This window comes from Balaenoptera physalus (assembly GCF_965194825.1).
Source record: "Balaenoptera physalus genome assembly, chromosome: 15".
Classification (NCBI taxonomy): Eukaryota; Metazoa; Chordata; class Mammalia; order Artiodactyla; family Balaenopteridae; genus Balaenoptera; species Balaenoptera physalus.
Genome location: NC_138894.1, coordinates 74,005,067 through 74,030,869, shown reverse-complemented (window position 1 = coordinate 74,030,869; position 25,803 = coordinate 74,005,067). Strand labels below are relative to the sequence as shown.

At 47.2% G+C, this 25,803-nt stretch overlaps 1 protein-coding gene across 2 annotated transcripts in view; it reads left to right on the top strand.

The window, feature by feature from the left end:
• The window catches only part of LBH (LBH regulator of WNT signaling pathway), a 29,537-nt gene extending 15,385 nt beyond the window's left edge, over nt 1-14,152 (top strand). For both annotated transcript variants that reach the window (XM_082426172.1, XM_082426173.1), the window contains exon 3: nt 11,505-14,152. In XM_082426172.1, coding sequence (XP_082282298.1) covers nt 11,505-11,693 — 189 coding nt within the window. In that variant the 3' untranslated portion in view covers nt 11,694-14,152. The remainder of the gene's footprint in view (nt 1-11,504) is intronic.
• Nucleotides 14,153-25,803: the final 11,651 nt, after the last annotated feature.

The window sequence follows — 25,803 nt, the reverse complement described above, 5'->3', positions numbered from 1 at the left end:
ATAAAGAAAAAATATAATTGAGCCATAGTGTGTATGTGGACGGGAAAGCGTAACCATGGTGGTGCCTGACTTCCTGTGACTGGCGTCACTGTTGTTACCATGAAGGAATTTTTTTTCTTCGAGAGTTGAATCTGTCCTCTTGGACGGAAGCATTCTTAAAGATAAGCTAATACTTAATTATGACTTCTGTATTTCTTTGGTCATTTGCCCCCTTGGATATAGCAGTTAAAGCCATATCAGAAACGTTCTTGGCTGTTTTCCTTGGCACCCTAATATTGGAGGTTTTAATGCCGAATTACTTCTTAAGCAGGTTCTATGTATACACCCCTTCATGTTTTAACAACGTGTTAAAACCAGAGGACAGCTGCCCCTGAGGTTCACAGAAACTTTCAAGGGATACGACAGCAGAGAGCATTTTGGAGAAATCAATTTCCATGTCTTTGGCTTCCTTCTGTTGCTTTTCTAAAATTGTGTTTCCTGAAGACAGGCTTCACCAGTTTTCTTTTCCTACCTTTCCTATCAAATTGCCCTCCACCCCCTTTGTAAGAGGACCTGCTTCTCACCTACGTGAATCTTTTAAGGTGCCTTCCCAGGGTATAGAAACCTTTAGGAGAATCGAACAGATGGACCATTTAAAAATGTTACTGTCTAAGAAGCTTCATAAATCCCACCTATCTATAAAAAAACCAGTGAAAAATTACCTTTGTGTTTAATAATTATTTGTGGTATGTTTATTGATTACTTATATACTAATAGCTGCAATAAGCGAATCAAGAATTTTATTTTTTTAACTAACAAGCCTTAGGGTCATGGGACATAAAAACATTAAAAGCCAATTTACAAATACATTTTTTTTTTTTAATTATTTGATTATTTATTTATTTATTTATTTATGGCTGTGTTGGGTCTTCGTTTCTGTGCGAGGGCTTTTCTCCAGTTGCGGCAAGTGGGGGCCACTCTTCATCGCGGTGTGCGGGCCTGTCATTATCGCGGTCTCACTTGTTGCGGAGCACAGGCTCCAGACGTGCCCGCTCAGTAATTGTGGCTCTCGGGCCTAGTTGCTCCGCGGCATGTGGGATCTTCCCAGACCAGGGCTCGAACCCGTGTCCCCTGCATTGGTAGGCAGATTCTCAACCACTGCACCACCAGGGAAGCCCCACAAATACATCTTTTTATTGCAGAGAAGTATGAAAAAAGCTAATGACTAAAAACTTTCAAACATGAAAATACATTAAGATAAAATTCTATGGAGCAGTAGAATGGAGATACATTTTCAAGTAGAGAAAGGAATAAGATTTGACTTACGAGCTTGTTTATGAGTTTTTAAAATAGGTGATGGTAGATATCAAATTGCTATGGTGTTTATAAGCCATTGAGTACTTATTTAAAAGAGTGGCATAAAAGTTTATTTTAAAATGGTAATATTTATAATATAGCAGAAGTTTTAGGTGTTGGTTTTAAAAGGTGTGAAAGGAGACGATTTTTCAAAATTCTTTCAATTCTTTCAAAATTCTTTCAAGATTCTTTCAGTCTCCAAGTTTGGAGATTGTGGATATATATATTTTCCTTGGGATCGAAACTGAGATACCGTAGCATCTCAGAGTGGGAGGGTACCTTTGAGACTGGGCCAGTCTCTATCAGATGTGGGAATGCACTCTACAGTAGCGTGGCATTGGGTCACTTACGTGTTCTTTGGACACTGCCAGTGATACGGAGTTCAGAACCTTTCAGCGCAGCGGGATTATGGAGTATGAATCTGGATAACTGGTTTCTAATCTTGGCTTTGCTACTGTCTATATCATTTCAGGCGACTCCCAGCATCTCTTTGGGCCTTGCCTTCCCCATCTGTAAGGGAGAGAGTTGATTCTATCATTTTTGTTAGAAGTTGTATAATGCGGTGAAATCCTCCATCTGATCTTAGATAGGCCCCCTGGAGTTAAAAAAAATCTGCTCTCTCTTAGACTTCATGTCACCCTTTTAAATATTTGAAGGTACCTCTTATGTTCCCCTCAAATCTTTTCCAGTTTTAAAACATATTATCCTGCAACCTTGACTTATGGAGTCATCTTTGTGAAGGTATTTTTTCTCCAGGCCATTGGCTCTCAAATTTTTAAATCTCAGTCCCTTTTACTTTTTAAAAAATTATTTAGGACCCCTAGAGATATTTGTTTATGTGGATTATATCTTTTGATATTAAAACAGTTTAAAATTTTTATTATTTATTAATTCCTTTAAAATGACAATAAAACCATTACATGTTAATATAAGTAATGATTTTTAATAAAAATAAATATATTTTCCAAAACACAAAAAAAAGTTCAGCACAAAGAAAGGTTTCACATTTTTGCAAATCTGTTTGATATCTGGCTTAATAGAAGATAGCTAGAGTCTCACATCTGCTTCTGCTTCCTATCTGTTGTGATCGGTGTTGGTTGAAGTACATGAAGAAAATCTGGCCTATGCAGATATGTACTTAGAAAAGGGAGAAATATTTTAGTAGCCTTTTCATATATTTTTCTTTGGTATTTTGGCAAAACTCAGTAAGTGGTAGTTTCTTAAAGGTTAGTGGTAATGTGGAATCTGAAACCTTATCAATGAACTTTCTGTACTCTTACATTAAAATTCATTAGCCTATCTTGCACTTTGAACGAATCTTTTACCCATGCTTGGTTTCATAACATGCTGTACTGATCATTTGGAAAATATGGGTTCGCTGAGTTATGCAGATCTTCCAAAGTTAACACATTTTGTTACATAATGTCAAAAAAGTCACATTAGTTAATATCTCCACTGGTCTCATCAGAAATTCTTCAACTGATAGGAAACTGTCAAGATTATGGTGGCTGATACAAGTTTTCCAAAATTCTAATTTTTGCTTGAGACCTCAGTTTTTATCATTGGTAACAAATACCATCAGTCATTTTCTTTGAAATATCAGGCTCATTTTCTTTGAAATATCAGGCTCAGGTCTGCCAAATACCCAAGTCTGAATAACCATGGTTATTGGTCAGTCATTCTTTCAACTAAAAATGGTGTCCCATGGAAAAAGCGGCTAGTTCAGCTCACAACTCAATCCCATAAATGCTTTTCTGCGAGACAACCATTGTGCTCTGATGTGCACCAGCAGTGTTGTATGCCGACTTTGCAGTTCATCACAGAGTATATTAAAACAACATGTACTTAACAGTCAATATTTAATAAAAATTAATCTTTACTGCTTCATCAAGGACATGAAGTTTTTTTTTTTTAATTGCGAGTGGGAGGTGGTGAAGAATACAATGACTACCAGCACAGTTTGCTGCTGCCGCCATCATTAATTCTTGCTCAGGTGCCAGCAAATTCACCCACCGTTGCTTTTTATACCATTAGTGCAAGTATCAACACAGGAAAAACGGCAAATAACATCTTAGTATTACTAAGAAAATATTTTAACTCCATGGACACTCTGTCCCTGAAAGGAGCTCAGGAGTGAAGCTTTGAGAACCACTGCTCTAGACTGAACAGAATGTGTCTGATCAGACGCCAGCTGGGCATCACCTCCCTGTTAGTGCAGATGGTGTAGATGGCCTCCATGAGATTAGCGGACCTCTAGGAACATAGCCCTCTTTGCTTCAATGTTTTCACATCAATACTGCAGTTGCGATCAACTATAATCTCCAGGCCTCTTTTACTGGACCTACTATCAAGCAAGGCTTCCTGTTGGAGAGGGGAAGAAAAGTTTTTAACTTAAAGAAAGATACAAACTAGCTGATGACCTCACTTTGGGAAAAGGTGAGTTGGAGGTGATGGATGTCATCCAAGTGGAGACTTTCACAGATAGTGGAAAGGGCAGTGAAGCCGTGGATTGGGGAATCCTCAGCCTAAGATGGACAGTGGAGGCCAGGAAGCTGCCTGAGTCCAGAGAAAAGCCTAGGGTGACACCAAGTCCAGGGAGGGCACAGGGAAGGTGGGGTTAGACAGGTGAACCTGAGTAGGGTCATGAGAATCAGGAGAGAGCGTAGATCTTGAAGAAGGCTGGCCTGGTAGTGTGCTGCAGAGGTCGTGGTGACTGAAGGCCAAGCAGGGCCCTGGGACTGGGCTGTAAGCAAGTCCTCAGAGACTTGAGAGTGGTTTCCATCCAGCGATGGTTTTGGAAGCCATGTAGTAGGGGAACCCCAGACAAGAAGAGAATGGGAGGCTATGGGACCAGGCTAAATGTTCAAGATTTTTGTCTCCAAAACAAAGAATGAGGGAATGGTTGGAAATGGCAGCCCTGTCAGTCTGGGCTTTCTGAGAGAGGGTGTGTGGCTGTGGGACACCTGGGTGACACCAGCAAGAGAGAGAGAGAGAGAGAGAGAGAGAGACGCCATCCCCCAAGGCCCAGAGATGACTGGGAAGCATGTCTTCTTTTCAAAGGGCAATTATGAGATAGTCAGGGGGGATATTTGGATGGGGGTGTTTGAAATCATCCTATGCCAGATAGCTGCAGTGTTTTCTTACCACCCTGGAGAACTTTGAGAGATGTTCTGTAACATTACAAAAGCCCCATCAGCTCGCTGGGCCCGAATTATCTGCAGCAATTAGTGCTAATTAATTGGAATTTGGAACTCCTAACTTGCAGGATGGGTGTGTGTTGGAGAGATGTTTATGAAAGATGGTGTTTATCCAGAGGATTTCCTTTTCTTTTAAGTTTCAAGGCTGGAGGCTTAAGCATCTTTAATCCAAAGGAAGGAGATAACAGTTGTTATAAAGCCCCAAATCTCTGCTCAAGTCTCCTGTAGGATTAGAGACACCAGAGAAGTGTAGGAGAGGGTGAGGTGGATAGTCTGTAACCCCAGTCCAGGGGAGATTTGAGTGACGTGAGTCTCAGGGATGGAGAATGAGGTCATTAGCATCCGAGTGGAGATGGGAGAATGTTCTTCCCCATCCCCTGAGTCCAGGCAGTAGCCACTCTGCCCCTTTGCTATAATTCTTTCTGTTCTTGCCACCACATTTCACTTTGAAAAGTCAATAAAATGCAAATAATAATGATGATGATAAAATAGCAGGAGGCAAGGATTTCAAAGAACATATTTCTTGCCTTCACGTATTGTTAGGGGACAAAAAGCAGGGTGTACTTTTCTTTTGAATTAGCTGCCCCTCATTCACTCGGCCTTTGGCAGAGCAGGATGCTGGTAGAGATCTGCCCATTGTTATAAACCAGCCCTTCCTAGGAACGAATAAACACACAAGGCCAATCCATTGTTATTCTCCAGGAAAAATAAGAAACCCAGGCGGCAGGCCCCTAGAGTAGGCTGGGGGAAGGAGGGGGGATGCGTAATGGGGAGACTTACGCTGCAGGGGCTTCCACTGAAAGGCCAGGATCTGGACAAGGCAGTGGCTTCCATTCCAGCTGGCCTAACCCATGCCCTGGGAAAAGAGAGGTACTGTAGGGGAAGTGATGAACCATTTGTCCAAAGAACCTGGCCTAGACTTTGTGAGCACAAGCCCAGGAGTGCTGCTGATTTCCTCCTGTCCCAAGCCACAGCTACAGACGTTCCAGTGCCTTACTGTAAATGCTCCCTGGGGACCCCCGCTTTACGTAATAAGAACCATCATTAGGAATTTAAAGTTTATAGAACATGTTCAGACATACCTGTATTTAATTCTCTCCAAAGCCCTATAAGATGGGAATTAGTAGTAATCCCAATTTATAAATGAGGAAAGGAGGGCAATGGGCGTCCCCATCTTTGAGCCTGTTGGGTTCCGTGCTGGCACTCAACCTGAAGCATCATGTAATCCTTTCAACAATACTGTAGAGTGGAAATTCCTTCCTCATTTTACTCAGGAGGCAGCTGAGGCTCAGAGAAGTTAAAACGATTTGACCCCAGTCATAGAGATAATAAGGCATGGGGACAAGGGAAAAGCCAGATCTTTCAGACTCCTGGTCTACCTGCGGGAGTGGTGATTTTCCATCACAGGTTTGAGGTTGATTTCTACCCCCTCCTCTGGAACCAGAGAGGGGAGAGACACACTGTGTGGTTTTGGATGCTGAGGCAGATCCCTCTTGGGGCCTTGGAGAGCCACCTGGTTATTCATCGCAGGCCCTCTGTCCCACCTGCCCTCTCCCCCCCACCCCAACATGCCTCTTTCCTCTGTTCCACCCCAGCAAAGAGGAGCAGGATGGCCAAGCTCCCTGGGTCTCAGCTTGCAGAACTGGTAATTAGCCCTTTGTATCTAGTTAACCACCTTTCATCTCCTCTACCTGCTGGTGTCCGCTTTCCCTATTAGCATATCTCAGCTCTTTGCCGAGCCCTCCACCTTCTTTGTGGCCAGCTCGGGTTGTTTGTCAGGGTTGATGGCTGAGGGATGCATGCACACAGGGGAGGGCTGCTCCAACCAGAGTCGCTCACATTTTCCATCCTAGGTGCCAGGCATCTCTCTCCTCTCCCACCCCAGAGGCAGTCAGGTTTAGGTCACCTGGCTTAGAGGCAGACAGTCGATAGCTAGGCCCCCAAATTTCGGGCCTTTGGAGCCCTGGTATTACCTTTCAGTTCCCCTCCGTGGGTGAAACGGGAGCCGACTGACCGGCGACTTTTATACTTTCAACAAAAGCCTGCTGACTAATTCCTCATCTCCAGGAGCTCACCTTCAACCCCAGACTTCTCTGCTCTGAGGCCTCTCATGTCGGTCTATTAGCCAAACATCCTGAGCTTTCCTGGACAGTCCTGCTTTCACTGTCCTCATATTTATCTATTTATTTGTGTAGCTATTTCAATTTATATTAACTTTACATATTTCATATAAATTTATATTAATAAAAATGAAAGGGAATTAAAAATTTTAGCCTCAAGTGCTTAAGAGACACATGTGGCTGGTGTTTACCATTGGACAGTGCAGATAGAAAATATTTCCATTATTGCGGAAAGTTCTGTTGGACAGCTCTGATCTACAGGCAGAAATTCCGGTATATTGGCATCCAAACTACATCTCACAGACCGTTTCTTCTTAGAAGGTCCTAAAGCTCCTTTGACCTTTCTTTTTAAAATTTATTTTGTTTATTTAGTTTTGGCTGCGTTGGGTCTTCCTTGCCGCATGTGGGCTTTCTTTAGTTGCGGTGAGCGGGGGCTACTCTTTGTTGCAATACGTGGGCTTCTCATTGCTGTGGCTTCTCTTGTTGCGGAGCCTAGACTCTAGGCACGCGGACTTCAGTAGTTGTGGCACATGTGCTCAGTAGTTGTGGCTCGCGAGCTCTAGAGCACAGGCTCAGTAGTTGTGGCACATGGGCTTAGTTGCTCCGCAGCTTGTGGGATCTTCCCGGACCAGGGCTCAAACCCGTGTCCCCTGCATTGGCAGGTGTATTCTTAAAACCACTGTGCCACCAGGGAAGCCCCTCCTTTGACCTTTTGAGTGAACTCATTTGAGTTCCCAAAATGTCAGATCCTGTTGGGATTGGAGGCCACCTGGCAAAGGATGCGTTTGAAGAAGTGTCCCCTATAAAATTGACCATGACCAAGTTTGAATGCCTGCTGTTCCCCACAGTGGGCCGTGCGGGACCCGGGATGTTCTTGGTGCATGTGATCTCCGAGATGTCATTTGCAAAGGAGGGAACTTGGTGTCTATTAGTTTCATCCAAGCCATCAGCCCTGGCAGCCGAGTGTAACAGCTGGTCGTGGAGTCCAGTGTTGGTGGACAGAGGAAGGGGCAGGGCTGAGAGAATCACAGCTGGGAGGGATGCTTCGTGATCTGTCCTGCCCTGGAGGGTGAGGGTGGGAAATGCCTCTCAGAGCCTCCCCATCTTCCTTTCTGGACACCTTAGAGAGGAGCCTTTTGCTTCAGAGAGAAACGAAAAGGATTTTTTCCCCCTTCTCCAGTCCAAGCAGAAGGGGCGCTTTGGGGTAAGAGGTTTAACCAGAAGCAGTTTCTTTTTGGAACAGGGGCAGTGCTTTATTCCTGGCCAGTTCCTGCAGGCAAACAGCATGCCGGGCTGGCCTGCTGCCCCAACTCTACCTGTCATGTGCTTGGCAAGTCTGACTTGAGTCCTTTTTTCCACTGCCTTCCCCACCCCGTCAAACTGCCGTTGCAACCTCTCATTTTTCTGCTGCCTAGATGATTAAAAAGCATGACTTAGTGGAAAAATCTTGACCTCCTTGGGGTCAGCCTCTTAGGCAGCTGTCAGAGATAAGATTGTACTGGCAAAATACTCAGCTTTGCTTTGCAAGGCTTTCTGTCTGGATGTGAGGAAATGAGAAGCTGTTTGGTTCTGGGTGCGTTTTGTTTGTCTTTGGAGAGAGCTACAATTTTCAGAGGCATAAATTGGTATTATCTGATAATACAATATAATCTCTGATGGGAGGGTTAGATTATTATAGTGATTTTTTTAAATGTAATTAACAGGCTTTGTAAAAGAAAAAAAAGTTTTTTTTTCCATGGCGCCTGCTTTGAGCAATTCAGGGAGCAAAGTTCTCTGGCAAGTAAGCAGTATCAGAAGTTCAATGCTCAGACTTCCCCCAAGGACTTAAAAGACTTAATTGTGTGGCTCCTGGTATGAAAGGCATTGTTTGGAGTTATTTTAATTACTGTGTTAGTATTGCTGCCTCTTGCTTGGAGTTTGAAACTGCTGTTGGAGACTGCTCTCGTTGTCCTGTTGAAACTGCTCCAAAGAGGACATTCCAATTTGAATTTAGCATATGTCTTCAAAGCATTTTATCATCTCTGTATTTGTCCAGGATTTGCAGCCACCTAGTGAGACCAGAAGGCCACTTCACTTCTTAAAAAGAGAAACTGAGGCCCGGGCGTTTGAGAGGTCTTGGTTAGGGTTGTACAAGTGATGTCAAGGTTGATGTGGCTTGACGCTATGTGTTGTCAAATGAGCGCCTCATTCGAAGTCCTGTGGGTCTGAGTTTGGGTCCCCGTTCAGCCGCTTCCTAGCTCTGTGGCCTTGAGTAAGTCACTTGCCCTCTCTGTGCTTCAGTTTCCTCATCTATAAATAGTGATCACACCACTGCATACTTCAGAGGATTATTGTGGAGACTGAGATTCTGCTCAGCAAATGTGCCTGGCATATCTTCCGTCACCAGCAGCATCCTTATTTGAACACTCTTCCCCCTACTTTTAGTTGAAGACGCATTCCCAGCTTAGAACAAAATCATATGCCCTCCACCCTTGTTGTCCTCTTCCTCCTTCTGCTGGCCTTGCCGCTGCCTGTCTCTCTGGCTCTTCCTCAGCGTGGGCGGTCATAGTTAGGAGCCGGCGCCACCTCTCTCAGCCAGGGAGTCACAGCGTAGGCCCAGCCCTGGGCTTGAGGCCAGAGGGTAGAGGCAGGGGCCCAGGGCTGTCTTGGGCCAGGTGTCCATCCCCTCTTGCTATTTCGCAGCTCTATCCTTAAAGATTTAGAACAACTGTTTGGACTGGGCAGCTCATCTTCTGGACCTAGCTGCCCAGATGGTCATCCTGGGGCCTGAACTGCCAAATGGGCCATTAAAGCCTAGGGTCTTGCCCACCCTCCCTGGTCAGTTTTCTGTGAAGTGGGCATGTTGACCCAGTGGCGTCCATTCATCGTTCAAAAGGCACAGGTGCTGAAGACAGGAGATCGAGGTTTGAATCCTGGCTCTTCCTTGTGACCCTCAGAGCCCCAGGGTCTCTCTGCTCCTGGGCAGCGGGGGAGGGGGGGGAGGTGAGGCCTACCGGAGGTGACATCTGAAAAAGCTTTGTAAACTGTAGCATACTTTCCACTCGTGGGGTTCCCCTCACTCATGCCCAAAGGTTGTGCTCGGAAGGGCACCTGTGTCCTCACCCACAGCAGGGGGCTCCGGCTCCCCAGAAGAGAAGTGAGGAGGGGCCCAAGTAAGCCACTTGACCTTCTCCCTGCTCGGCATGTGGGTCTGTGCGCAGAGCCCAGGCCAGAGGCAGACCTGCAGGGCTGGCTGCATCAGGAAGAGAAAGCCCGCAGGGGGCGTCATCTTTCCCCGTGCCTCCCTTCACCCCACTAGCCTAGCCCCTCCCTGCCTTGTTTTCCTCCTGGCCGCCATTACGATACTGTTTATAAGCCTCGTTAAGTCTTTAATGATGCCTGGTTGTGCAGCTGGCTTAAGACTTAATCCCCCAGCAATAGGGCTTTATTGGGTAAATGGTTAATAATCACTCGTCTGCAGGGATTGGGGAGGTTGTGTTGAGGCCCCTGATTCCCAGAAGCCCCATGTGGCCCCTGACATGGTCAGGGACTTGATGGGGACAGCACAGCGTGGGGCTAGGTGCAGTAAGATTGGGTACCCTCGTAACACCCCAGAAGTTGGGAAGGCCTGAGTTTCTAGGAGAGCACTTCTACTACCTCCAAGGAACAGAGCCAGGCACGGGGAACCCCCGGGACCTCTTCAAATGTGTGTCTCCACCCCCTCCAGGGTCTACTTTCCTTTCTTTTGCCATTAACGAGCTGTGTGACCCTGAGCAAGTCTCCTGACCCCTCTGGGCCTCAGTTTCCTTATCTATCAAATGGAAAGGTTGGAGGAGATGGCCTTGCAGGTGCCGTGTGATTCTGTGAGCCCCAGCGTCCCAGACAGTCTCCTCTCTCCGTCTCTCTGGCGTGTCCCCGAGGGCTGTGTGTGGCAAGAGGCCAGCAGCCCATCGGATTAAGTACTTAAGCTGCTGGGCAAAGAATTGGGTCAGCTGTAGTCACAGGGCAGTGTGCGCAAAGGGAATCCGCAGAGCCTGGATTTTATAGCCTGGTTTGGGGTTTCTCCCAGCTCTGGTCAGGACACACAGTAGGCATCAGAAAAAGGAACCTCGTTGACAGGACTCTGGAAAGAGAAGTAGACTCTTTCAGGTGTAGAGCCGTCAAGGAGCCAGGTGTTGTTTACAGGTGAAAAAATAGCCTGGGATTATGTTCCCACGTGCCTGTGTCTGGGGCCATGCCTTCAACCCTGATTTGACTTTGACTTTACAGCTACAGCGAGATCAGAACCCTTCTCCTTGAGGGGCACGTGGTATTGGCCACGGACTTGGGAGTCAAACAGACCTGGGTTTGATCCCATTCTACCACTGCTCGTTTCCAGGTTGAATGGTTTGGGCAACCTCCTTCTCCAGGAATCTCCTGGGATTCTTTCAGGTGGCGTGAGCAGCACGTATGTTTCTGCCTGACTGTGTTGGGTCCAAATTATATATATAAAGTACCTGGTAGGTGCCAATAATTATCCTGGGAGGAATTTAATGTTATGGCACCTGTTGTATGCATTGTACTTCTAGAGTAAAATGCTTGCTGCAAATGGAGATGTGACTTACTGTGGACATGATTTTGAGTTCTTTTATCTGAAAACAAAACCGAAAAGTACAAACACAAATTTGGTGGCACTGCCATGAAAACTTTCAGCTTCAGGATTAGTCTGGGTTTCCTTTGTTGCCCCAGAGTTTGTTCCCTGGCTCCTGCCTGATGCTCTGCAGTATCCCACCTGCTGCTCCCCAGTATCCCAAGGGCGTAGCACGGTCTCTGGTGTATAGCGGGGGCTCGGTCCTGCACGTGTACATGATGGGGTTCTCCGCTTCTATTTCAGATCTTCCCTGACCCGTCAGACTTCGACCGCTGCTGCAAACTGAAGGACCGTCTGCCCTCCATCGTGGTGGAGCCCACAGAGGGGGAGGTAGAGAGCGGGGAGCTCCGGTGGCCCCCAGAGGAGTTCTTGGTCCAGGAGGATGAGCAGGACAACTGTGAAGAGACACCGAACGAAGACAAGGAACAGTAGGGTCCACGCCGGCTCCCACAGGGTCACACCAGACAGCATCTGTACCCGAACTGTGTTCTTTCCCGCTACCATGGAAGGAGAGCATGAGCCACAATAGTTCTGAAAAAGTCAGATGATGGCTTCCGTTTTGCACCTGCAAATCACTGAGTTGGTTTTCTTTTCTTTTCTTTTCCTTTTTTGAGATGTCGGGCAGCGGAGCCCTCTGCGACAACACGCCAGACCTTTGAGAAAGGAAGCTGCTTAGAGCAGGGGTTGGGGGGGTGCGGGGAGGTGGGCGTCTTGGAGATCTTTATCTGAACTCAAGCAGGCTGGGGGCAGCCGTGGGATTCCAGTGGGCTCTGGGGGTGGGGTGGGATGGGAGGATGTGCAAAGCTAGCAAGGAACGTCTGAGGCAAGAAAACAAACAGGAGATGAAAGAGAAAAGACACATTTTAAAGAAAACATTGAGCAGAGAAGTGCAGCCAGGAAGTACCTACCCAGCAAGCATTCGCTCTGGCTGCTGGGACATCAGACAACAAAGTCTTCATCTCTCTCTAGTTTTGCCCACTGCCAGCCTTTGTTTTTGTTTCGGGTGTGTTGGTCTGTAATGGGGAGGCAGGCAGAGGAGAGCAGTGGAGGCTGGCTACCTGCAAAGCCAGCTGGAGGTGATGCCGATGCCAGGAACGCCTCCCGTTTCCTTCTCCAGACCCTCCCCTCAGGCCCTAGCAGGTGCGCATGCCCCTGTAATCTGGAGGTTTTTAAAGAGGCCGCAATGTTGAGCGCTCCCCTGATTTATCCTTTTTGCCCCCCAACCCTTCTGGAAGTAGCGAGAGCCCTTCCCACCCTTGTTGGAGGGCCGATGTAGATGCTTGGACACCAAGGTCCATCCCCACCTGCTCCCCCCAGACTTGCTCTCCCTTTGGGCAGAGGCACAGAGTGGTGGGCTCCCCCAGGCTGGCCCTTCCTCCTCCTCATCTCCACCCTCCCAGCCCTGGCACAGCGGTCAGGCTGGGTGGCTGCCAGCCCCGCCGCAGATTCCAGCCAGCCTGGCCGGGCACAGCACCCATTCCCACGTGGGATTTTGGCCTCTTTTTCCGGTGGGAGCTGAGTGGCGCACGGAGGAGGCTTTTTCTGTTTCTGGTTGGGGAAGTGAGCTTTAACGCAGGTCCTGAGAGCTGGCAGGGCCTGGGAGTTATAGGATGGCAGTGACGGGCTCTCGTGCGGCAGCCTGGGGATTGAATTTGAAACTAAAGGGTGTCATGAGATCTTGGGCTTCTTCCGCGGTGTTCCTGGATGCAGGGGGGAGGACGGTGCGGTGAGGGAGCGTCATTCCTCCTCACCTCCCACCTGACCCCTGCAAGGGCAAGTTGCAAGAGAAGGCTAGCTTGGACTTAGAGCTTCTCGTCATAGTTAAGAACCACCTGGAGCTGCAAAGATTGCAGGACAATCCCTTCAGACCATCTTTATTTCAGAGCAGGACTGTGCAGCCAAGAGGTGAGCTCAAGACCCTCCCTGGGGCTGAACTCCGCCAACGGAGGCACCCACCATGTCTCCTCAGGGCTGCAGTCAGTCCAGCTTGATCCCAGTTGGGACATGCATGTAGAGTTGTACTTAATACCTCAAGGTTAGTGTGGCTCTGGAGAACGCTGGTGCAGGAGGACCAGCGTGTGCTGTTGTCACATCAGCAGGACTTGGTCCTGGGAAGCCAACGCTCACCCCCTCACCCCTCTGCCCCCAGCCTCCATGTCGTCTGCTTGTGTTGCACACACCGATGGCAATAACTGCCTCCAGCACCTCGAGCAAGTGGGAGAGGCCTGCAGCCTGCCCTGCGAGGGGGCTCCGCTCTCGCTCTCCCTCTCCTTCTGTTTTGGCTGCAGGGAGCCTTTCCCAGTTACCCTCACACCCCCGCAGCTGCAGCTCTCATCCCGTGCCTCCCTCTGTGGATGGGGTCTTGCCTTTGAAAATCCCATGTTTCTGTGTCCCCCTCTCATCTGCTCCCCTGTATCATCTGTCCTGGTCTTGCCGTCTGATGGGAACGTGCTTGTAAACTGCATAACAAATCTACTTTGTGTATATGTGTGTTCATGGGGGTGGTTTATTAGTTTTGCCGGTCGCTAGACCCCTTTGTACGGTCACGTGGAGTCTGAGCTGGCCAGGGGCTGACAGCTTAAGTCAGGACCCTCAGCGGCGAGCCTCTTGGGGCGACCCAGCTGCTCTTGGACAAGTGGCTGAGCTCCTGTCTGGCCTCCTCTTTTTTTTTTTTTAAGTAACTTGTGTGTATTTCTAACTGATGCTATTGAAACAAAACAAAACAAAACAAAAAACCCCCTAGTATTTCAGTAAAAATGCCTGTTGTAAGATGAACCTCCTGTAACTTCTATCTGTTCTTTTTTGAGGCTCAGGGAGAAACTAGCATTTTTTTTTCCAAACTACTTTTTGTCACTGTGACAGTTGTAAATAAAGTTTGAAAATGCTTTCCACTCTGGTCTGGTTTCTTTCTTTCTTGCTGCTCCATTGGAACAGACAAAGCACAGGAGCTACTCTTGCGGGCGGCTGAGTTCAGTGGAGCCCCATGTGAGGGTCCTTACATATCTCACCTTCTGGCCCTTCTTGGGTGAGCCCATCCATGGTTTTTATCAGCTGGTTGAATGAAAGCAGCTTTTTTCTTCTATGCTAGTGGTTCTAACTCTGGATGTGCGTCAGAGTCACCAAGAGAGCTTTAAAAAAATACAAATACCTGGATCCTACCCCCACAGAGTTGCATTTCAGTTGGTCTGGGGTGAGGTCCAGGCATTAGCATTTTTTAGAATCACCTAGATTTTAACACACAGCCATGGTGGTTGTTGGGTTTTGTTTTTTGTTTTTTGTTTTTTTTTTTAAGCTGCATTGGGTCTTCATTGCTGCGCACGGGCTTTCTCTAGTCGTGGTGAGCGGGGACTACTCTTCGTTGCAGCGCGCAGGCTTCTCATTGCGGTGGCTTCTCTTGTCGCAGAGCATGGGCCCTAGGCACACGGGCTTTGGTAGTTGTGGCACGTGGGCTCAGTAGTTGTGGCTTGTGGGCTCTAGAGCGCAGGCTCAGTAGTTTGTGGCACACGGACTTAGTTGCTCCACGGCATGTGGAATCTTCCTGGACCAGGGCTCGAACCCGTGTCCCCTGCATTGGCAGGTGGATTTTTAACCACTGCGCCACTAGGGAAGTCTCACAGCCATGGTTTTAAACCGCCCTTCTAAGGGAAGAGAAACATCCAAAATATATTGTAAAGTTGTTCACAAAGACTGGGAGTGAATGAATGGGCGTGTATATAGCCCAAGAGAAATCCAGGAATCATTCAAACCATTGACTGAGTGCCTAGGACTTATCAGGCATTGTTAAGAGTTTGGGTGAACAAAATAGCAGTGGTCGCAGCTCTTACTGCACTGCTTTAGTGTAAAATTAAAGGAAAAACAGGTGCTGTAAGAGTAAGTGTCTGTTGGAAGGGTCAGGAGAGGCATCTGAAGAAGTGACAAGGAGTAGGAGAGGAAGGGGGTGAGGTGCATGGAGAGAGTGCTTCCGGCAGAAAAGGCTTGGGATGAGCTTGACTGGAGGCAATGGGGAGGAGGAAACAGTGCAAGGAGGGATGCTTAGGCCTGGGTGAGGAGTTTGGGTTTTATTCTAAGTGCAGGGCCTAGGACAGTATCATTTACATTTTTACACAATCTGGCTCTATGGAGATGGGATTGGAGCGGGCAAGATGGAAGGCTAAGAGACCAGGAAGGGGGCTTCATGGAGGTCAGAGTGAGAGAAGGTGGTGCTTTGTGGAAAGGGTTTTTGGACATTTGTTGAACCTGAGGCTGGCTATTTTTGCCTTCACTCAGCCCACATCTGGGCTCTTAACCATGGACAGTATAAGTAATCAAGTGATCTGTGCTGAGCTCAATTGATACTAGTGGAAGATCAATCCATTTTAACATTAGCCTGTCAGACCACTTGATCTATGGATCTGCTGCCCTGAAGATAATGTTCAAGCCTTGACCATCCTCATCTTGGATTGCCCTCTGTGTCCCCCAAACAGCCTGAGGATAGAGTTTATTACAACACAGCCTCCTTGAACATAGCCCCACAGAAAACTGTCTTTATTCACAGATGATATCATTTATGTAGAAAAATCCTATGAAACCTACCCCAAAAATCTACTAGAGCTGACATGTGAATTCAGCATGGTTGCAGGATCTAAGATCAACATACAAAAACCGACTATATTTCTATATACTAGCAATGAATAATTGGAAATTGAAATTTAAAATTCCACTTACATTAGCATCAAAACATAAACTATTTAGGGATAAATCTGACAAAAGATGTGCAAAACCTATTCAATAAAAACTACAAAACACTACTGAGAGATATGAAATAAGACCTACGTAATCAGAGAGGTATACCTTGTTCATGGCTCTGAAGACACCATGTTGTTAAGATGTCAGTTCTCTCCAAATTGAGCTATAGATTCAACACAATCAAAATCCCAGCAAGCTTTTTTTGCAGAAATTGGCAATCTGATTCTAAAATTCCTGTGAAAATGCAAAGGACCTAGAGTAGCCAAAACAACTTTAACAAAGACCAAAGTTAGAGAACCCAAATCTCAATTTCAAACTTTATTACAAAGTTACAGTAATCAAAACGTTTAGCATTGGCATCAAATAGACAAATAGATCCACAGAACAGAGTCCAGAAATGGACCCAAACATAAATGGATGATTGATTTTTGACAAAGGTACCAAGGCAACTCAGTGGAGAAAGGACAGTCTTTTCAACAATTGGTGTTAGAATAATTGTACATCCACATGCAAATATCCCCTGGGGATGGAAACATGAGTCTTTACTTCTGTCTCCCATTGCCTCCATGTGACTTTCTAAATAGAATAATTATTCATTTAGGAAAAAAATCATGTTCATGGTTGGTCAATCGCTTCAATGCTGTCCCCACTCCACCCCAGGTCACCTCCTCTGTCCCTAAAGGAGGAACATTAGTGGCAACTGGTGACCTTTGCTGTGTTATTCAGGATGACTTGTATTCAAGTCCTACTCAGTCCCTCCATATGTTATCTGGGGCCAGTTTCTTAATGTCCAGGATCTTCAGATTTCTTTTCTAGTACCTCTTGCACAGGGATGTGAAGATTGAACCCTCAGTAGGCACTCTACAAGTCAGGGTTTTACCTCTCTTCCCCTTAAAGATCTAAGGAACCGGCCCCTGCCTTTTCTCCCCTGTTTTTTGCTCTGAGTCCTGTGTGCACACCAGAGTCAAGGAGACTTCAAGGTGAAGACAGCTCCCTACCTGCAAATGCACCTCCCTTAGTCTGCCCCTTTTATTTCTCACCATGAAGAAGGGGAAAACAGGGAGAAGAAGGGAACTTTAATGCCTTCTGTCCACCGAAATATTGGAGAGGGAAGGGGGAGACATCTCCCATCAAGCTAGGCCTGATGTCTGGCTCCTTTTTAAAGTGGATATCCTTGGGCAGAAACCTGTTTGAAATGATGCTTGAGTTTTGTGTAGAGATTCCAGGTGTGGGTGACAGCAAATGCAAAGGCCCTGTGGTAGACATTGACTTGACTTTTTTGAGGAATGTCTGCAAAGCCAGCAGGGCTAGAGTAGAGAAAAAGAGAAGTAGCTGAGGTCAGATATCACAGAGCGGAGTTTGGAATCACTATTGCCCACCTGAGAAGCCCACTGGGGAAGGAAGCAGGCTCATTAGGCATCCCAGCCCCTGGAAATCCACTGGTCAGCCCATCCAAAGTTGTCTGACCGGGTGGCAAATGGCAGTCAGTATTGATGGACCTGAGGCAATGTTACAGCCTGAAGGGGCTTCTGGATCATCAAAGGAGGATTAAATTAGGTAGAATTCAGTTTGTACATCTGTCCTCCAATTACTGAAGTGTGGTTATGGCTAAGAGAATGGACTCTGAGCTCAGGGCCCTGGATCTGTAGCTCAGGGCTGCCTCTTACTAGCTGTGTGACCTTAGGTGAGTTACTTTTCTTCTCTGGGCCTCACTTTCCTCCTCCGTAAAACGGGTACCTACCTCACAGAGTTGTGGCGAGGTTTAAATGCACTATTACAAGTAACATGCTTAGAACTGTAGCAGGCACATAGTGAGTACTCAAAATGTTAATCATTGCAGTAGGCAGAATAATACCCCCAACTCCCAAAGTTGTCCACATCCTAATCTCAAGAGCCTATTACTCTGTTATGTTACATGGCAAGTGGGAATTAAAGTTGCAGGTGGAGTTAAGGTTGCTAATCAGCTGCCCTTGGCTTGGGAGAGGCTGGATTATCCAGGTGAGCCCAATCTAATCACAAGAGTCTTTACAAGGGGGAGGCAGAAGAGTGAGTGCCAGAGTCAAAGAGAGATTTGAAGATGGCGGAAGGGGCTACCAGCCAAGGAATGCAGGTACCTCTAGAAGTTGGAAAAGGCAAGGAAACAGTTCTCCCCAAAGCCTCCAGAAGGGACACAGCCCTGCTGACACGTTGACTGTAGCACAGTGACACCCATTTTGGACTTCTGACTTCTAGAACGGTAAGATAAATTTGTGTTGTTTTAAGTCACTACATTTGTGGTAATTTGTTAGAGCCACAGTAGGAAATGAATACAGCCATTGTTATCATATGATGATGGTGATGATGATATAGACTTTTCCTGTGTGGCCTCAGAGAGCAGGGTGGCAATGGACAGGAGGGGGTCTCAAGCAGGCCAAGGCCACTGTCCAGAATTAGAGCCCATGCTGTCCTAAGGCTGAGTCTTCTCTGGGTGTCACCAGGCAGAGGTATCTGTCAGATGGAGGGGGCACTGCTGCACTGGGACTGGGTAAATTTGAGGCTGTGAAGAGCTTATTCTAGAATTTTGAAAATTAGTGATTGATGTGTGATATGTGTGTCATTATAGCCTATGTATCAGAATATTCATTAGAACGCTCCCTTCTCCCCATTTACCTGCATAGAAGGTCCTGCTTTGAAATGTAATTCAATTTGCACTACTTCTGTTGCCATTTCCAATCAGAAAAATATGAATTCACTCTTTTCTAATATCGGCTACCGTTTATAGAGCACTGGGCTATAGGTTTACCATCATTTCTTCTAACTCTCACAACAGTTTTACAAAGTGTGGGTTTTTATATAGAGAGGTTTTTTTTCTGTACAAACTACAATTAGCAATGATGGAAATTATACAAGGCGGTGGAGTTTGGGGACCTCATCTTTCAAATCCCATTACGGTGGCAAGTGATGGGATTATTTGCATTTTTGTTTCCTTCCAGCCATTGTCCCTCATACTTACCAGAATTAACTCAATATATTTTTTTCCCATGAAGTAGGCATTTTTAATGTTATCTTACAGATGAGGAAGCTGAGGTCAGAGGGCTTTAAAATATACTGAAAGAGCAGGGTTAGAATCAATGATGTGCTGGTAAATGTGTAAGAGCTGGCTCTCAAGGGAAAAAAACCCCCAAAAAACCTGATTTAAAGCTTCTGCCAATTTCCATGGCATCAATGCTCCCACTCTAACTGATTTCATGGACAAGCTACTCAGCCTGAGTCTCAGCTTCCTTTTCTGTAAAATGGATATAACTCCAAAACCAGGACCGTGCCTAGTTCAGAGGCCCTATATAAACTCAAGTGCCCTTCATTCAGAAAAGAGAAATAGCTCCAAAAGATGTATCTGGCACAGTATTTTTCCAACTGAATCATGAATCATTATTGGGTTGTGAAATCGATTTATTTGTGGTTTGCAACCACAATCTTTTTTAAAATTTTTTTAAAAATTATTATTATTTATTTACTTATTTATTTTTGGCTGTGTTGAGTCTTCGTTTCTGTGCGTGGGCTTTCTCTAGTGGCAAGTGGGGGCCACTCTTCATCGCAGTGCACGGGCCTCTCACTGTCGCGGCCTCTCTTGTTGAGGAGCACAAGCTCCAGACGCGCAGGCTCAGTAGTTGTGGCTCACGGGCCCAGTTGCTCCGCAGCACGTGGGATCTTCCCAGACCAGGGCTCGAACCCGTGTCCCCTGCACTGGCAGGCAGATTCTCAACCACTGCGCCACCAGGGAAGCCCGCAACCACAATTTTTAAAAAGAAAGACGACAGAAAAGACTAGAATAGAAGAGGAAAAAAAAAAATCAGAGTGCAGCAGACATGGGAAGATTAAGTGTTATTCCCTGAAAACTTGGTTTCATGCCTACATATGTATGGATGTGTGTACTGGGTCATGAGAAATTGTGCTGCTGACAAAACAGTTTGACAGTCACTGAGTGAACCTGGCTTTCTAGAAAGCAGTGAGTGCTTTTACCTTAAGAGTTGTAGGGTGGGAGAGAGGCAACTAGAAAAAGTACCTTTATACCCTTCTCTGCAGAGACAATGGGGCTGAGGCACCCAAGGGCGGGGCCGGGGTGGCCCGTGTTGAGGGGACCAGCCAGAGAGAAGGCCACGATGCCCTTGGCCTCCTCCTCCAAGGCCAGGGTTAAGCTCCAGGCAGCCCTCAGATTGCCTCCTGAGCACTAGAGGGAGGGACCCTTGCATGAGGGAGGAGGAGGAAGCTGCACAGGAAATCCTGGCTGTAAGCTCGGGGCTGCTGGAACCCACCACAGCAGCTACCAGGCAACCAACAATAGCGCCGTTAGATAAAAATAACCCACGGGCTCTGCAGCTCTGCCGTGCGGGGCAGGGGCATGCGGTCTAGAGGGCTGGATTCTCACCACTCTACAGCTGGGGTCATGCTACTTGGCGCCGTGCTATGCCTTGATTTCCTGATTGCTAATTAGAGGGCAGTTTTTCAGCTGGAGGTCATTTGGGCTGGTGCCAGGAATGGGGCCCCTTGCCCCCAGGGTCTCTGCTCCCCTGCACTCTTACACAGGGTGATATACAAAATCTCTCATGCTAAGATCTTGAGATCTGAATGCACCACCTCTCCCAGATGGACTTTCATCTTAAAAGAGGGCCCCAGCCCAGGTGGGCTTACCTGAAGCCTGTCTCGATGGGGGTGGGGGGGGATACGCGTGGAGTGAGGACAGAGGCCTTCCCTGCAGCTCTCTCCCTTGGCTATGGGCGGGGCCTGACCCCGAAGCCCCGCCCACTGTGCCCCCAAAGTCCTCTGTCCAGGCTGAAGAGAGAGGCTCCCTGTTCCCCTCAGTGCTTGAGCTCTGCAAGTGGTCAGTCTCCCTACACACTGGGGAATGGCGGGAGGGGGTGAGGTCAGGCCCAGTGTTATTTTACTACAGCAAAGCCTGCTGAGGACCAGCAGCCAGCTCCGAGACACAGAGACTAGGCGCCCCTGTTTGCTTCTGGCCTCGCAGTTTGCTGGCTAATAATCTGGTCTTAGCCCGCTTCTCATCCTCCCCTGCCCATCCCAGAAGCACCCGCATCCCCCAAGGACAACAATATTACACGGCACTGCACTCTACAGTTTACAGTACACACTTCTGATCTTTCATTCACTTACACAGCACTTTTTTAACCTGGGCACATGGGTGGAATTCCGGGGTTCATGTGAATTTGGATTGGGACAGAAAGTACATCTATATTTTCATTAACTACTAAGTGAAATTTAGCATGTCCTGCTATTAGGGATGTAGGCAACAAACCACTGTAGTGTCAGCAGCGCCTGTGACTGTCACCCATAGAAATCACAGGTATTTTCATTTTCACGGCACACTTGTTGCAGGTATCATGAATTACCATTTGCAGTCATGGCTACCTCAGAATATCACACCTGCTGCTTCATTTTGTTAAAGCATTAATAAAGGACGTTTATGACTTTGTCACAAATGCTTAGCTGTATCTCAGCATAGTTGATTTTCTTTGCAACACGTTGCATTTTATTTTATGCATTTAAAGCATTACTCTGAGAAGAGGATTAAAACTTTTTCCGAAAGGATCCAAAAGCTGCCAAAAGGATCTATGGCCCCAGAAGACGAGGAAGCCCCTGAGGGCCTGGTGCTGGGGCCCTGAGCAGAGCTAGAGTACAGCATGCAAGGGCAAGGAAGCCTCACGCATAACCCCCGGGGCGCAAAGCCAAGAGAAATACCCATAAGCAAATAAGCAATTGCAAACTAGCCTGATGGGTGCCATGAAGGCAGAGACTGGACAGAAGCCGCATCTAGGACGGCCACGAAGTAGGTGGCCGCTACCGCACTGCAGACTCTGGGGAGTCACAGCCACCTCGGGCTGAAGAGGAGAGAGCCCATCTACCTAACCGTCCTGGGGGCCCTGGGTGGGGCAGCTTCTCCCTGGACCTGCTCCATTTCCCTGCCAGCCTCAGCCCAAGGCCTGGGAACAGGGTGATGAACTGTCGCCACTGCATTGGCCTAAGATGTTTCCCAGAATGCAGAACTTTCAGGGCTAAAACCAGGAGTCCTGGGCAAACCAGTATAGTTGGTCACCCTACTTGGAAGCCAAACCCCACCCTTTTTACCTAGGACTAATTCAGCCACCTGGAATTTGGGTCAGCTTATTCCCATAAGCACCTTCTCTGTCCATCTCTGTCTATACCTGTCTCTCTGGGTCTCTCTCTGACTCTCATTCTCTTCCCACCTACCCAATTTCTTTTTCTTTTTTAAAAATACTTAGATATACTTTTTTTTTTTTTAATAATTCTTTATTTTATTTATTTATTTTTGGCTGTGTTGGGTCTTCGTTTCTGTGCGAGGGCTTTCTCCAGTTGCGGCAAGCGGGGGCCACTCTTCATCGCGGTGCGCGAGCCTCTCACTGTCGCGGCCTCTCTTGCTGCGGAGCACAGGCTCCAGACGCGCAGGCTCAGTAGTTGTGGCTCACGGGCTTAGTTGCTCCGCGGCATGTGGGATCTTCCCAGACCAGGGCTCGAACCCGTGTCCCCTGCATTGACAGGCAGATTCTCAACCACTGCGCCATCAGGGAAGCCCCCACCTACCCAATTTCTGCTTTAGCTCCCAAACCAGCCAGTCTCCCAGCTCCTGGCTATAAAGTGATTTGAACTTTTTATTCCCCTGGGGGCCTGCCGAGCACTACTTGCTCTTTGTTTTTAATTGAGGTATAATTTACATAAAGTCTTCAGTTCCCAGGTGAATAGCTCAGTGAAGGTTTATACACCCATAAAACCACCGCCCAGGTCTAGATATAGAATACCGTCACTCCCCAGAAGGCTTCCGAGTGCCGATTTGTTGTCAATTACTCCTCCAAAGGGTAACCGCTATTCTGACCCCCGCCACCTTCCTGTAAATGAAACCATGCGCTCTGTACCCCTCAGGAGCACACCTGCTCCACCCGAAGCTGCTTCACGTCCCAGTGTTGCCGGCCCAGCTGGGAGAAACCCTCTTCAGCAGGACCATAAAGCAGGAGGAACAGAAAATGTAGGGGAAACTTTACACCTCATGGCTGGAGGGAATAAATAGCCTCATTTTCAAGTGATGACACCAGGACTCAGAGAGACGAGTCACTTACTTGGTCCTTCTTTTGGCTAGCAGTGACTGGGCTCAGGGACACAGCCTACTGGGGAGGCAGAGTTGGGATTAGAACACAGAATATCCTTCCTTTAAGCCCTGCAGCCTCCTTTGGGCAAAAGCCAGGCCCGACTCCTGCTGTGGCGAGGAGGTTTTGCCTGGGAAAGCTGAGCAGGCAACCTGTTCCTTCTGCTTCACCCCCTGCCCAGATCCCCCAAATACCTGAAAGCCCAGGGATGCAGAGTGGTGGTTCTCAATGCTTACTGCACATTAAAATTACAGAGGAGCTTTAAAAAGACTCAATGCCCAGAACAATGAAATCAGTGTCTCTGGAGGTGAGACCCAGGAGCCAGTAGTTTTAAAAATACCTCAGGTGATTCCAATATTCTCAGGCAAGTTTGTAAAGCAACAGCGCTTCTCAAAATTTACAGTGCATGTGAATCTTCCGGGGCTTTTGTTAAAATACAGATTCTGATTCAGCAGGTCTGGGGTAAGGCCTGAGATTCTGCACGTGAGGCTGGTGCTATAGTCCAGGAACCATGCCTGAGTAGCAAAGATTTAGAGGACCGTTCTGTATCCCAGTTCTTCTTCATACAAATATATTTTGCAGTGATGCATTTTTCAGTTTGTCTTTTAAATATAAGGCTCACCTAACCACGCCCCCCCAATAATTATATATTTACCCACCTTTACCAGGAAAGAGTACAATGATTTATCATGTGCTTTCTAGGTGCCAAACATTGTCCCTCAACAACTTTGAGGATAGAGAAGTAAAGAGGTTAATAACATGAAAACATGGAGTAGAAACAGAGAACAGAGATAAAATATCTAATATACATCCAATTGGGGTTTATGAAGGTGGTAAGAAGGAAAATAAAAGGGATACAATATGTAACAAGAAAATGGATAAGGAGGGAGTGGCCAAGATGGTAGAGTAGGAAGACCCTGATCTCACCTCCTCCCATGAACACACCAAAATTACAACTGCTTACAGAGCAACTATTGATGAGAATGACCTGAACACTAGCAGAAAAGATCTTCTAAAATTAAAGATATAAAGAGGGAACCACAACGAGATGGGTAGGAGGGTGGAGATGTGGTATAGTCAAGACCCACACCCCTGGATAGGTGATCCACAAATGGGAGGATAATTACAATTGCAGAGGTTCTCCCCAAGGAGCAAGGGGTCCAAGCCCCACATTGGGCTCTCCAGCCCAGGGCTCCTGTACAAGGAAGACTAGCCCTCAGAATAGTTGGCTTTGAAAGCCAGTGGAGCTTACTTTCAGAAGACCCAGAGGACTGTGGGAAATAGAGACTCTACTCCTCAAGGGCACACACAAAATCTCACACACTCTGGGACCCAGGGCAGAAGCAGTAATTTGAAAGGACCCTTGGTCAAACCCACTTGCTGATTTTGGAGAGCCTGCTGGAGAGGCAGGAGGCAACTGGAACTCACCCTGGGGACATAGATGCTGGCAGTAGCCATTTGGAGGAGTTCATTCTACCATGAGGCACCATTGTGGAATACTCCCTATAGCTTATTAGCACTGGCACATGGTCCTGCCCACCAGCTGGTCAGCACCAGTCCTGGGAAGCTCACGGCCAAGCAGCTAGATGGACAGAAACATAGCCCTGCCCACCAGCAGACCTGCTGTCATAGGACCACCAGAAACATAGCCCCGCCCACCAGCAGACCTGCTGTCATAGGACCACCAGAGGCCCCAGCTACCCTGGGGTGTGGCCCCACCCACAAGAGGGCTAAGGACCCAGCCCCACCTACCAGTGGGCCGGCACTAGCCCTAGGACTGCCAGGGCCCTGCAGCCAGTTAACCCACGACCTGGATTCACCCACCAGTGGGATGGCACCAAGACTGAAACTCCACAGGCTATACAGCCAGCTGTGCCAGGACCTGGCCCATCATTGGCTGGCAACTTCCACACCAGGCAGGGCCTGGCAACCAACCAGACCAGAGGTCAGTCACACCTAACAGCACATCCACGGTAGTCAGCCCACCAAAACAGAAGGGCCCATGCAGCCCACACAGAGGGCATTGCTAGACCATATGGGTCTGGTGACCAGAGGAGAGTGTGTTGCTGGGCCCCAGAGGATGTCTCCTTCATAAGATCACTTCTCCAAGATTGGGGAACATGTCTGACCTACCTAATACATAGAAATAAAAATCGCAAATTAGGCAAAATGAGGTGACAGAGGAATATATTCCCACATATTCAAGAAACAAGATAAAACCCCAGAAGAAGAACTAAGCAAAGTGGAGATAAGCAATCTACCTAATTAAGAGTTCAAGGTAATGATCATAAAGATGCTCAAAAAGCTCAGCAGAAGAATGGATGAACACAGTGAGAAGTTTAACAAAGAGTTAGAAAACATAAAGAATCAAAGGTAAAGAATACAATAACTGAAATAAATACACTAGAAGGAATCAACAGTAAATTAGATGATACAGAGGAATGAATCAGCAAACTGGATGACAGAGCAGTGGAAATTACCCAAGCTGAACAGAAAAAAAAATTTTAAAAATGAGGATAGTTTAAGAGACCTCTGGGACAACATTAAGCATGCTAACATTCACATTGTAGGTTTTTCAGAAAGAGAAGAGAGAGAAAAGGGGACAGAGAACTTATTTGAAGAAATAATAGCTGAAAACTTCCCTAACCTGGGAAAGGAAACAGACA